Raw genomic sequence first — 13,555 nt, forward strand, 5'->3', positions numbered from 1 at the left:
ACATAGTAGTTAAATAAATATTGTGGCAAATAAAAATGTAAGATCTAAACACTGTTATTTATATAATTTCTTAAACAAAGGACACTCAGGTGTTCTGTAACATTAAATAAACAAAAGTCAGTTGGTCACAAGCTTATTAATCTTGACATACTTCTTTATACAGTAGTTATGTGAAAAGAATGTAAATTATACACCATAGAATAATATATAAACTTCTAGTCTACAAGGTTTCTCTACAAAATTTACAAAACCATTTTAAGGAGAGGATACAAATTGGAATCAGTATATACATTCTGGATTTCTGAATGTTTCTCAATTTTTTCTAAAATACTCTGCTGCTATAGTAGGTAACTGGTCTACAGTTTATTGCAAATATGCTGACATACAAACAAATTTATACACAGTAATCTAATTGAAGTTAATGTCTATATAGTAAAATGAAAAAAAGAACAGTAATGGAATGTTTAAGAAGGAAGTTTGCGGTTTTACTCGAGTGACTGAATACTTTTAAAACATCTCTAAGCCCAGCAGTAACATTTGTGTTTGTTCCAATTATTTGCTATTTAATAAATAACATTTTATTTCGTAGAATGGAGTTAATATACACTTTTCAAGTCTTGGCCATCTTTTCAGTTATTTTCATCTTAATATTAGTAAAATTTCCAAAGGACTTATGCAACCCTGCTTACTCTATCCCTTCTCCCTTGCAACTAGTAACATACACTAGCTCCAGAAACAGAAAAAGCTAATTTATACCATTGTTTTTTCATTGCTGGGTCTGCAGTAGAAAGGCAGGACCCAATATTTCTTAGGAAATAAATATTTTAAAGGGCTGCTTTCAATTGCAATGACTTTCAAGAGATTTTGAAACTTTCCTGACATTATATCCATATACTTTTTAAAGGGAAAATCTCATTGCCCAGTGCTCTAACTCAATTACAATTCAATTCACGTATTGATGCTCATATCATCCCCTTATATACTACTGCAAGGTTACCCAAATGTAAAAGATTAAAAATAATAGTACCTCAAAGATCTATTTTATTTTCTTCTATTACTACACTACATTCACCTTATAAAATGATCGTAGTTATTTAAAAAACATGTCCAAATACACAACTGTATATGTGCATATACTAATAATCTTAATTCTAACCATTTTCATCAGCAGTTGGCATATCTATACTTTTTCAATATTAATGGACACAATCCCGTATCTTTTAAATACTGAGTGCAATATAAATCAGACACACTTCAGAACACTAGGGAAAACTATTAAGTTCACATCAGGAAGTTTTTAGTGTCAATGAATCGTCAGGGAAAAATATTTTGGCAATATGAACAAATTGAGAACAAATTGACAAATCTCAGATTTCTAGCAAAGATACAGTTTTTAAAATACATTGTACAATGTTCAAGAATCAGCTGCTCTTTCAAAGCAAAGAAACAATATACCTAAAAATACTTTATTTTGGTAATACTGTCAAAACTTTCTACTCATCCATGAATTAGGAACCCATAGATATTTTAGTCCGTCATGCCTCATGCACATTTCAGTAGGATAGAAGGTAAAATGGAAAGGTACATATACATCTGGGGAAACAAAACCATCATACATTTTACTACTAGCATTTCAATGCGGCTTTATTTAACCTCATCTTTTAATCAACAATCAGTTGAATAATTGCACAAGCATTCCAGGGTCATAGTCCTATGCACACAGAAAAAACCTTTGGCCTGAGGTGCAGTTGTGATCAATGAGGCATCTACATCTGGCCAACAGAGGGCAACAGACTTAAGCCCCCATTTGTCCACCACAAAGGAGCATAAAGTGTAGGAGCAATGCAAGGAAATGTACATCAAATATTTGATGACCATCTGTGCTTCTAATACAAATTTTGGATTGATTTGTCTGAGGATCTATTTATTTGTTTTCTTGGCTGTCCACAGTATTCTCAGGTGTTTTCTCCAACACCGAATTTCAAAAGCACCAATACTTTTCTATCCTATATTGACATTATTATTATGATCTATATTGCTATAGTTATAGAGTTACATTATTGCAATATGTATTATAGGTACTGTAAACTGTGTTGGATCCAGTTGGATTGAGACAGTACATTAGCTACATATATAAAAATAATATTTAAAAGGATTATCAGCTGCTTCTTTTACTTAATGCCTGACAACAACAATTGGAAAACCCCAGTAATGAACAATAATAGAAAGAGTTCAGACAACTCTAAAATTCTCACATTACATGGGAGATCTCTAAGTTGTGATAGCTGGAAACACTGCTATCATTTGCTATTTCCCTTCTCACAAATGAAAGCATTTCAAATAAGCTTAACAATTTATATTCTAAAAATAGAAAATTTACAAATAATTCCCTCATAAACTGAAAGGCAACAAGTATTTGATGTATATTCCTCCTCCAAGGAAAATCAGCTTTCTAGGACGCTAGCATAGGTTAAGAGTAAGCAAAACAGTTTAAACAAGAGTAGACTAATGGCTTTGTGAACTTGGGTTTTATAAAACCCAGCTCTAGATAATCACTTCCGCTTCTGAAACCACAATGTCTTGCACAAAACTAACCACAATTTTTTTTTGTTTGCATTTTTTCGTCAAATTGTAGAAGCGTACTAGGTGAGAGAGTTGCATATTATTTTCATGATAAAGAACTTCAATTTTTGGTCAAATCAGTGCAGAATGACAATGAATTTGCTCAAATAAGTCAGTCACATCTTTGTAGTCTTCATTTTGCTAAGCAGCAAATTAAATTATTCCAAATACACTGCCCTTGAAAAGCCACACCTCATTCATGTGGATACAAGCACACAACTAAGTGGTTTTCCCTTTGCTTCTTTATCCACACTGAGAGGCCCATATTGTTAATTCACACCTTGTGCTTCATGCCACATCGCCCAATGAGATCATAAAAGAGACAGCATAATTTTGCTGAGTTGTTTAAACAAGCAGAGATTTAAAGTGCAATATCCCAAAATCAGCACATCCTGTTGCAAACATAAAGATAAAAATAAAAAACTTTATAAAGGTAGTCCTTGACTTACAACAGTTCATTTAGTGACCATTCAAAGTTATAAGGCCCGCTGAAAAAAGTGACTTATGACCATTATTTACACTTATAACCACTGCAACATTCCCCAGGTCACGTGATTTGGATGCTTGGCAACTGGTTCATATTTATGACAGTTGCAGTGTCCCGGGGTCATGTGATCCTCTTTTGCGATGTTCTGACAAGCAGAGTCAATGGGGAAGCCAGATTCACTTAACAATCATGTTACTAATGTAACAGCTGCAGTGATTCACTTAAAAACTGTGCCAAGAAAGTGCATAAAATGGAACAAAATTCACTTAATAACTGTTTCACTTAACAACCAAAATTTTCGGTGCAACTGTGGTCATAGGTCTAGGATTGCCTGTACTTCAAATGTCAGTAGGACCATAGGCATTTTGCAAGGGAGTGGGAGTCATTGAGTTTTAAGAGCTAAACTGGATACCACATGCAACTGTAAATCATAATTTATATATTTTGCTTTCCAAACCTCCCAAAATGTGGGATGAAAAAAACCCTGCATATCCTAAGGGGCCCTGTGAGTCACAAAAAAAGATTGTTTGACAAGCTATACGTGGTCCTCAACTCGTTTTCTGTCCCTCTGACCTACTGGACAGAAACTTACATGTGAAGGGGAAGCACATGTGAGGGGGTCAATTCAAACAACACAATGGGAAATATAAAATGATCTGCCTATAAATGGAGGATATTTTTTCTTGTAGTGGAAATCAGTGGTGGATTCCTACCGGTTCAGAGCGGTTCTCCCGAACCAGTAGTGCTGCTTTCAAACAAGAGAGTGAACCGGTTCTCTGGTTTTTTTAAAAGTGGGCCCGCCTGCCCACCCCTGGGTTATACTTATCTTTATTCCAGCTTCCGAAGCCCAGCTGATCTGGGGCAGCAGACTGAAACGCCGCTTCTCAGCTGCTTTCCTTCTTTTCTGAGTAATTTTCGTTCAATTGTGTATGAGCGCACTCAGCGAACTGGTAGTAAACCGGTTAGGAACGCACCACTGGTGGAAATGAGTACATGGAACTTTTGTTGTTGTCAGGATTTAGGATACCTAAACTCTTTATTTTTATTACAAATCCATGGGAGCTTTATAGGCTATTAATGCCATATAAAGATCAATAGTTTGGCCAAGAACTTAAAAAGTCTGCAAGAACATACTCCTATAAGCTTTTTTCTTTACCGGATGCCAAGTTCTTGCAAAATATTTCCAAAGGATTTTTTTAAAAAAATCCAAACAAAAAAGCACCCCTAAGATCAGACAGTCCACTTCCTTTTCCTGTTTTCTTTTTTTTATAATTGTCTTCACAATACACATTATGAAAATCCCTCTTGTTTTCCCTTAGTAATTTTAAACAGTGTCCCCCCCCTGAAATTTGTCCCATATAAAACTTGTATTTTCCTTGATTTGCCCTGGATTTGCTCCTCCTTCTGCCACTTTAATTAAAGATTGTGCTTTCAAAACAAAAGTAATGAATGTACATATATACATACTAATTAGGCTACCCCCTTAGGGTAAGTAAATACAAATAATAAGCTAAAGAAATTAAAGGCATGAGGTTTAAAAAAAAAAGACTTGTTAAATCTGAGGTTAAATTATAACCTTTCCATACCCTTTTCTAATCTTGAAAACCATCCTCCATCAGATCCATGCACATTTTCATACATTGTATTTTATTCTTTAAACAGTGAATGTACAACTTCCTATCTTTTTATTTAACCTCTGGCTGCTTCTCATAAACAAATATGTATTGTTTATTTATGCAACATCCTCTGCAAACGATTTCATGGGGGGAAAAGTGTTGGGTGAGAGGGAGAAAAAAAATTAACATAACCCCCCCCCCTTTAAATTCATCTGAACAATACTGAAGCTGTTAATAAGTAGGCTGGGTGTGCTATGTATTTTATTATTAATACTGATTTTCATATTAACATAAACAGATTGTTCATCATATATCACAAGATATGTTCAACAAATGCTAACTTCAAAATTAAAACCAACATCAATCAGGAAAGAGGAGCTAAAAAGCAATTATAGATTGCTTCATAGTGTTTAAAGTTGTTTTATAGTATTATTAACAAAACATACTAAGCAAACAGTCAAGCATCAGGAGAATTATAGTTCATAAAAGTGTGGTAAAGTTGTGTAAAAAATTAAAACTAACACCCTGAGGTTATGAACAGTAAAAGTCCCAGCATTCAATAACATGTTATAGAATAGCCTCAGTATCACTATCTCTTAAGTGTTTTACTTAATGTGGTATCTAGAAATATGTAGTGATTGCAAGTCCTGAAATTCTTAGCCAACTGAGTTGGGGAAAACATATCAGGGAAGTTTCCGTTTGAGCAACAGTACAAATCTAAGATTGTATCCACATACATTAATAGAAAAAGGCCATGATTGGAAAGGACTAATTCAAAAATTTTGGTTCACATTTACTTGAAAAGAGTGTATGTCCTTGGGATTATTTTTAACATTAATAGGAAATTCACCTTGCTTAATCTTCACCAAAAGCCATTTTTTCATGGCTTTTCATTTCCACACTGAAATTCAATGATATTTTACTAAAATGTGCAGTATCATCTTGCAATTCTGAGTTGCAGGAACAGAGCATTACAGAAGGACAAAATGAGTCATGGGGGTGGGGAAAAATGCCCTTAATTTCATTATGCAATCCTTTGACAAGAATCACCCCTATATCACTACTTATAATTCTTTATAGATAGAACTCCCTTGCTATCATATTTATATAAAGTTATTTAAGAGTGGACATCCAAAGGTGCTTTTTCAACTGGACAGTCATTTGACTGGGAAGGGATCAGCATTCCTTTCCTGGGCAGTGGGTTGAACTAGATGATCTCCAAGATCCCTTCCAACCCTATAACTCTAAGCAGCTCTCACATACAGGTTTTGGTACAAAAATCTGTTCCTCTGGTATTCGGCAGCCAATCTAAAATATGAAGATTGAATAAGTTTCCTTCATATGGTGATATATCCAAAAAGGATGTTCTGAATGCAATGAAAATAACTCAGTATATCATTTCTCTGAATCTTTTAGTTCTCTGTAGATATTAATAATTTATGTCATAAGTTCAATGCAACCAATTACATATATTGGGCCAGCAAGTATCATGTCTCCACCTAAGCAATTATCTCAGCTTTCTTCAAAACCAGAAAAGCAAGATCTAGCATCAGCTACTGACAGAAGCCTAGACATAGCATAACCATCCAGCTATAACCAACAGAAAACTTAAACATTTAATAAGAAGGAAAGGAAAGGAAAGGAGGGAAGGGGAAAGGGAAGGAAAAGGAAGGGGAGACAAAGGAGAAGGAAGAACTAGGCAAAGATCAAGGTTATGCTCATATTTTTGATGTTTATTCTACATCACATATGGCATTCCTCAAACTTTGCTAAAGAAAAGTGAACTGTTCATTAGATAAAAACAAACTTTTCTGTAATATCTGATGCCCCATTAAAACAAATTATCTAGATATTCACCCAAAGTTTTGTGCGGAAAAAACTATATTGAAGTCTTTAGATTTCTTCTTGCCAATTGGTTTCAAAACCAGCTTGATGCTTCCCTAAATTTTAAAAAGTGGCTCTAAGGCAACATAAATTATTACACACTTTGTGTCCCTTGGAAGCCAATCCAGGGCTGTTTAATGACCTTGTCTAAGAAATGTGTCTTTTTCTCAGAAAAATGGATTATACTAATATTTTAATGTGAACTTTGAGGTATTTACCTGAAAAATTGAATTTAAGGAACTAAAATGCATTAATTGCTTTATGATATGATTTATATTTTGGTCTTCAATGGGTTTCTCTGATGAGTCAAGAGACTGTGATTAATAATCTGGGTTAAAAACACTTTTATCCCGCTGTTCTAATAAACAGCAGTCAACAATAATTTACTTGCCTGAACACTCCAGTTGATCCAAGATGAAAAAAGTAAGCTGGTCCAGCTTTTGTGGAAGTATAAAAACAACAAACTGAACTTCTGGAACTGAGTGTGATTCCTGACTGTGCAGCTGAGTATCAGAAATGATATATGGTGTATGGACATACACTCAGAAGACAATATAAGTTAATCAAGTAAATTAAAAACAATTGCACTATAATTCTATACATGTCTGTTATGAAAAAAATCCCTAGAACTCAGCGGGGCTCATTGAGAATATGAGGATGGCTAGCTAAAACCTCAATCAATTTCAGCATCTAAGCAGGGGGGAGAAAGCAACAATTAAAAAATCCACTGGAAGTCATTATATAAATCCTTTTCCATTCAAGAAGATTTCACAGAAAATAACCAAGAGAATTGGTATCATTTTTTTTAAAAAAAGTACCCATAAATTTGCCCCAGGATTAGTCTTTATTTCAATAAAATAAAAAACATAAAACATGCCATGTCTATAAAAAGTTTTAAAAGAGCATCGTTTGGAAAATGCATGAAAAGAATGTCTAGGTTGCAAATTTTAAAAAGGCAGTCAATGTTTCTAGGCTGCAGCAACATAATATGCCAGAGTTCACATCTTAAGATTTTTCTAAATTCCATCCGAGCCCCAGCTTGCCCAGTAATGAAGAATAAAAACTTGCATCTAACTCACCTCAGCTATGTATTCCCTATCACAAACGACACAAGAGAGAAAATGTCCAAAGATTGTCTGCAAGCTTCTGGAATAGAAACATTCTTTTTATCTGGTTACTCGGTGCTGAAGAAATATTTTGTTGTTATATTTCAATTCAATTTCAACTCAATTCTACACATCTACTCAAGCATAAGCCACACTGACTTCAGTAGGCCTTATTACCCAATAAATGTTTAAAGGAGTCTTTTGTATTGTTGCGTATTATTATTTAATCTGAGAATAAAATATTTTAAAAGAAGTAATTCAAGTGTTCTAAATGAGTTGAATGAGATCCTACAGACATTGAATGAAGCTAATAGAGGGAGACAAATTTCATATCCTTGAGAAATATCAAGTAGGAAATTTATTAAGTGTAGTTCAAGAAGCAATAATATTATATATTTTAATGTCACTGAAATAGCAAATACCCTGCCTTAACATATAAAGACTACTAAACTCACTTCATATTAATGACAGAAGTAATGTCCAAGAGAGCCATCCTTCCTATTGCTAAAAAGATCAATAAAATTAGAGGGATAATATGATTTCATCTACATAAAAATTACAGTCATACTGAAAAATCCCAATAAACTTGATGAAATGGATGGAAGGAACTGGATGGAAATGGATGAAGATCATTTGTGAGGGTATTCCAGTTATCAGCAAAAATGTGCCACAACCCATTTCTGAGCAGTTCAAGCCTCATCTACATATGCCTAAACCCTACTTAAAATATAAAATGTACAGCGAAAGAAATTTTCCATCTACACTTCCTTTTTTACTCCTCTCAAGACACACTGCTTAAAACAGAATTTCAGCAATCTACAAAATGAGAAACGTTATAAGCAGATTCTCAAAATATAATATCATTAATCCAATCAGCCTCATTAAAATTATAGAATAAAAATATGCACTTTTGATCCACAGTTTGGTAAAACAACATTTGCTTTAGTGAATATATTTTTACTGAAACAAACTGGACATATTTCCCAGATCATGATGTCAAGGGATGGAAAGTTCAGTGGAAGTACTGCAACTGCAAAAGCACTCTCATTCAATCCCACCAATCTGACTTCTAAACCAAGTTTCTGGAAGACTTCAAGGCACAGAGAAATTAATGATTTTAACACAAAGCCACTACTACAAAGTTATCTGGAACAGCTGCAAGTAGTTTAGGCAGATACAATTTTATCTATTGCACATTGACTCAATCCATGACTGAAGAAATATCAAATTGCCAAAAGTAGCAATCAGGTAATCTTGTCATTGCATTACAAGAGACCATTATATACAACTTGATATTCCAATTAAGGCTTACAAAGGAGAGAGTAGCAAAATATTTACCTTAGAAAAGGAAGCTCCACTAGGATAGTCAAGGACAATAGCAAGGAAAGTTATCAGCTTCCTATACATTCACTGTTGCTATTGCATCTGAGTTGTTGTTACCATCATCACTAGCAATATTTTAGAACTTACAGAATAAAAAGATTATAAAAGGAATCAGGAAAAAATGTATTCTACTATTACAACGTACTTTCTACCTACTTTGATGTTAACTATTAATTGCATTAAAGTATAACATAAATAGTCTTGCAGATCTTCTGCTGAGCTACAGAAGTAAACATGTTTATATTACAACCTTCCAAAAGTCTTTATGAAGAATAATAATCAATGCTTCAGCAATGTTCTCTACAGAATAAAAACATCTGTATTATTCTATACTATATTTTAGAAGATGAATCTAATTAGGAAAAACATCCAGAATTCCTAATATTCACAATGAAATCATATTAAAAGGAACCAGATATCTATCCTCATTTCAACTAACACTTCCCATCCCCCAGATTCAACATTTTAGAAATGTAAGAATGTACCATATTCACATTATTTTGTAGTCAGCTTTGGAATCCATAAAATGATCCCATGTATCTTAAATAATCTATGTTCCTACTGATTCCATAACTCTTTTATAATATGTATTCTTCAGAACTGTTGCAGTGATCCCCATACCAAACATTTATTTCTTGTAACATTTAAGTACTGAATGGCAAACTAAAATGTTATAGGTTATCTGCGGGGGGGGGGGGGGATGACTAGTGCACTATTCCTATTTATGATATTGAATCTCATCATCATCATACAGGCTTGTGGTAACCCTAGATTTTGCACTTATATTAGATGAAAATTTCATGCTTTAAAATTATCACATGACCCTGATCAAAATCCAGTATATTAGGAGAAAGAGCTAACTGGGCCCATCCCTAATTACCACAGAATGGAAGTTGATTCTCCAATTGTAGTTCAATTCCCATCAGATCAGTTCCAGTAAACTTAATCAATAATGTAAAATGAGAAATGCAGTCCAGACCAAAGTTGTTACAGGTTCCTTTTTCTACAGGGGAAGAGTATCTTATAGATTCCAAGACTACATCACTCCCAAGTCTCCCAACTGCTGAGAGGAAATGGGGTGGGTAGAAATATAAATTGGTAAGGGAGGGGAAACAACATGGCCATAGGCCAACCATAACATGTCTCTTCTATTACACGAACATTTTAGTATTTAGTCCTGGAGAGCCAAATAAGTCCACCTACTAAAATGACTCCAAAGGTAGAGATAAACAAACCACTAAAAAGTGCTCCATCACTGGAGGTTTTTAAGAAGAGACTGGACAGCCACTTGTCTGAGCTTGTATAGGTTATCCTGCTTGAGTAGGGGGCTGGACTAGAAGACCTCCAAGGTCCCTTCCAGCTCTATTCTATTCTATTCATGCCACTAAACCATTTGGGACATAGGTAGGCAACCTAACGTCACCCTGAATGACCTTTACTGCTAGTGGTACAGCATCACCTAAGACGCAAGGACCTTCTGCACAGCCCAAACCTTCATTGCATTTATATCAAGTTCTCAATTGGAATTCCTTTCATGAGAAATTGCCAGTCCGGTGGCCTAGAAAACTACCAGGCCAACACATTTTGGAAAGGCAAATCCAGATCGTTCGGTCAGCAAATCCAAAGCCATTTCCAGAAGTGCAGCCCAGCCCTCACTCCTGACCACCTTTGTGCTTAAGCCTCCAGACTGAACTTTTTTCTTTTTTACCCAAATCCCAAGCAAACAGCAGCAGCAGCAGCAGCCGCCGGTCCCACTGACCTGTCCGTGATTGCGGACTGTGTGCCACTCATTGGAGCCCCCGGCAACAGGACGATTTTTTAGCCAATCTGCATCTTACGGGCGATTCTCCAGCGACTGTCACTTTCCCACACTCCACACCCGAGTTCAGAATCCAGCCGTATTCCAAAAGGAGAGCAGAATTAAAAGCCACACACGGGGGTTTGTTTGTTATTTAGTTTGTTTTTCAGTCTTCCAAGAGATCCACCTCCCAGGACACTCGAGGAAAAGCCGCCACCGGGATCTTCTGGCAGGAAGAAAGGAAGGCCGTCACAGCCATGATGCGCCCCTCTGGAGACCCAGCTGTCGCCTCGGTCCGAAAGGGAGACCCATCTCAGTCGAAGGACACTTGACCGGCCGAAGAAGAAGAAGACGAAGGTGCCTCTGGTTCAATTCCTCCTTCCCGGCCCTTAGTTCCCACATTACAACCCCAGGATCTTCTCCAGTCTTTTACGGCATCCAAGTCCAGCCAGGTAGGTCAAAGAGAGAGGAGTCCTCCTCCATAGGCTGGGGCTGCCCCCCTTTCAGAAAGACCCCCAAGAAAAACAACAGGAAAGGAACTAGAGGTGGGGGGGTGCAGGAGGGGGTGGATTTGTTGTATATATTCAAGGCAGGGGACCAGGAAAAGTGGGGGGTTTTTCCAGCTTCTTCCTTCCTTCCACCCTTTCAACAACAAAAAAAAGATTTACGTCCAGGATCTCTGCAAGGTCTGGGTGCTGAGAAACCAACTCCCCCCACAAAAAATAAGTCTTTATGGGGCGCCTTTTCAAACCTCCAGGGAAAGAAGCACCCCCAAACACCCAAAAATACCCCAAAGGAGGGGGGAAAAGAAGGCAGGCAGGCCTTTTCCTTAAGGGGGTGTCAAAAAAAGTGGAGCTGCCCCTTCCAAGGGGGGGAAGAAGCTCACACCATACCTTGAGACAGACATAAAAATTAAAATAAAATACAAATTGCTACATAGGCGAGGGGGGAAGGGGGCTTGTAGAGGGCCCCCCCCCGACAGTCCCGCGCCTGTGGGCCGGGTCGGAGGCGGAGGAGGAGCCCACCTTGGCCCCCCGGCCCGCTTCCTAGGCCTCGGCGGGCTTCATCCCGCCCTCGGGGGCTGCTGACAGGGCGGCTTGAAGCGGGAGAGACCCCCCCCCTCCGGACGCTCCACCGGCGGCCCTTTCCGGCCCGCTCGGCCCGTCCCGCCTGAGGAGATTTGGGAACGACGAGCGTCCGCCGCGGCCGGTGAGGGGAGAAGCGGCTCTCCGCTGCCTGGCGAGCCGCTGCTTTGCTTCCTCCGCCGCCTCCGTCGTCCGCCTTTTCTCCCGCCGCCGCCGCCGCTCCTGAGGAGATCTTTTTTTTTTTTACCTCAGGCCAACGGTCCCCGCCGGCTTCCCTCAGCCAGGCCTCGGCTCCCCCTCGGCAACCTTCGGCCTTTTCCGGCACTCCCGGGACTCGTTTTTCCTCCGCCTCGGCTCTCCCGTTTCCCTTTGCGACGCTGGACTCCGACTCCCTCCTCCTCCCCCCTCCCTCCGCTCTTCCCTCCTCCCCCCTCCCTCCGCGCTCCAGCTTTTTTTTCCCTTCCCTCCACCCGACCTCGCGAGATCCCTCCGCCGGGACTTCGCCTGACGTGGTTGTGGTTTTTTTGCCTCCTCTCCTCCGTACGCTTGTCCCCTCCGCCGTGGTGGCAAAAATAAATAAATGAAAGGGATGGGAGGAAAAGGAGTCCCTTGAAGGAGGGGGGGACTAGGAGGCAGGAGCCACGTGGTTTAAGGATAAAGTGGGCTCGGGGGAGGGGGAGGGGGAGAGAGATGCAGGTTTCCATTTTTTTGAAAAAGAACTTTTTTAGTTGTCTGTATTTCCAGTTTTTGGAAAGACGCGGCGTGGTGGCTCAGCGGACTCTCTTAACGACTGTGCGACTCACTTAGCAACTGCAGTGATTCAGGGTGAAAAAGGTGGTACAATCACACGTGACTCGCTTAACAACCAACTGCTCAGCAATAGAAAGTCCGGTCCCCAATTGTGACCGTAAATGAAGGACTACCTGCGGTATAAAAATTGAATAAATTACAGCAACGTAAAAAATGCTGATATCCAAGCCAATAATTTGCAAGTAGCTAGCTGCAAGGGAATGCGGTGGCTCAGTGGCTAAGATGCTGAGCTTGTGGATCAGAAAGGTCGGCAGTTCGATGGTTCGAATCCCTAGCGTTGCGTAACGGAGTGAGCTCCCATGACTTGTCCCAGCTTCTTTCAACCTAGCAGTTCGAAAGCACGTAAAAAATGCAAGTAAAAAAATAGGAACCACCTTTGGTGGGAAGGGAACAGTGTTCCATGCCCCTTCGGCATTTAGTCATGCCAGCCACATGACCACGGAGACGTCTTCGGACAGCGCTGGCTCTTGGGCTTTGAAACGGAGATGAGCACCATCCCCTAGAGTCGGGAATGACTAGTGAGGGGAACCTTTTTACCTTTATTTCCAGTTTCCACTCTTAATTCCTCTTTCTGGCTGTAGGTAAGGTTTTTAGTGATTATCTTTGTCTTATCTTATTTCTTTTGAATAATTTTTTGAATAATTTTGAATAAGATTATTTCTTCTGCCACCTTTCCAAATTCTTCCGTTTCTTGTATTAACTTAGTTCCCGTTGCAGAGATGCAAATGTTTCCAAAAGAGGAGACTTTTAAAGTGCATCGAAGT

At 38.4% G+C, this 13,555-nt stretch overlaps 1 protein-coding gene across 7 annotated transcripts in view; it reads right to left on the reverse strand.

The window, feature by feature from the left end:
- ARHGEF12 (Rho guanine nucleotide exchange factor 12) overlaps positions 1–11,489 on the reverse strand; it is a 64,898-nt gene extending 53,409 nt beyond the window's left edge. For 4 of the 7 annotated variants that reach the window (XM_087706425.1, XM_087706424.1, XM_087706419.1 and 1 more), the window contains exon 1: positions 10,858–11,489. In XM_087706425.1, coding sequence (XP_087562551.1) covers positions 10,858–10,889 — 32 coding nt within the window. In that variant the 5' untranslated portion in view covers positions 10,890–11,489. The remainder of the gene's footprint in view (positions 1–10,857) is intronic. The other 3 variants (XM_087706426.1, XM_087706422.1, XM_087706421.1) reach the window with 1 other exon arrangement.
- Between the last annotated feature and the right edge of the window lie 2,066 nt (positions 11,490–13,555).

The sequence above is a fragment of the Thamnophis sirtalis genome, unplaced genomic scaffold (assembly GCF_051295495.1).
Source record: "Thamnophis sirtalis isolate CommonGarterSnake01/CBP01778 unplaced genomic scaffold, rThaSir2_p1.2 scaffold_2, whole genome shotgun sequence".
In the NCBI taxonomy this organism is placed as follows: domain Eukaryota; kingdom Metazoa; phylum Chordata; class Lepidosauria; order Squamata; family Natricidae; genus Thamnophis; species Thamnophis sirtalis.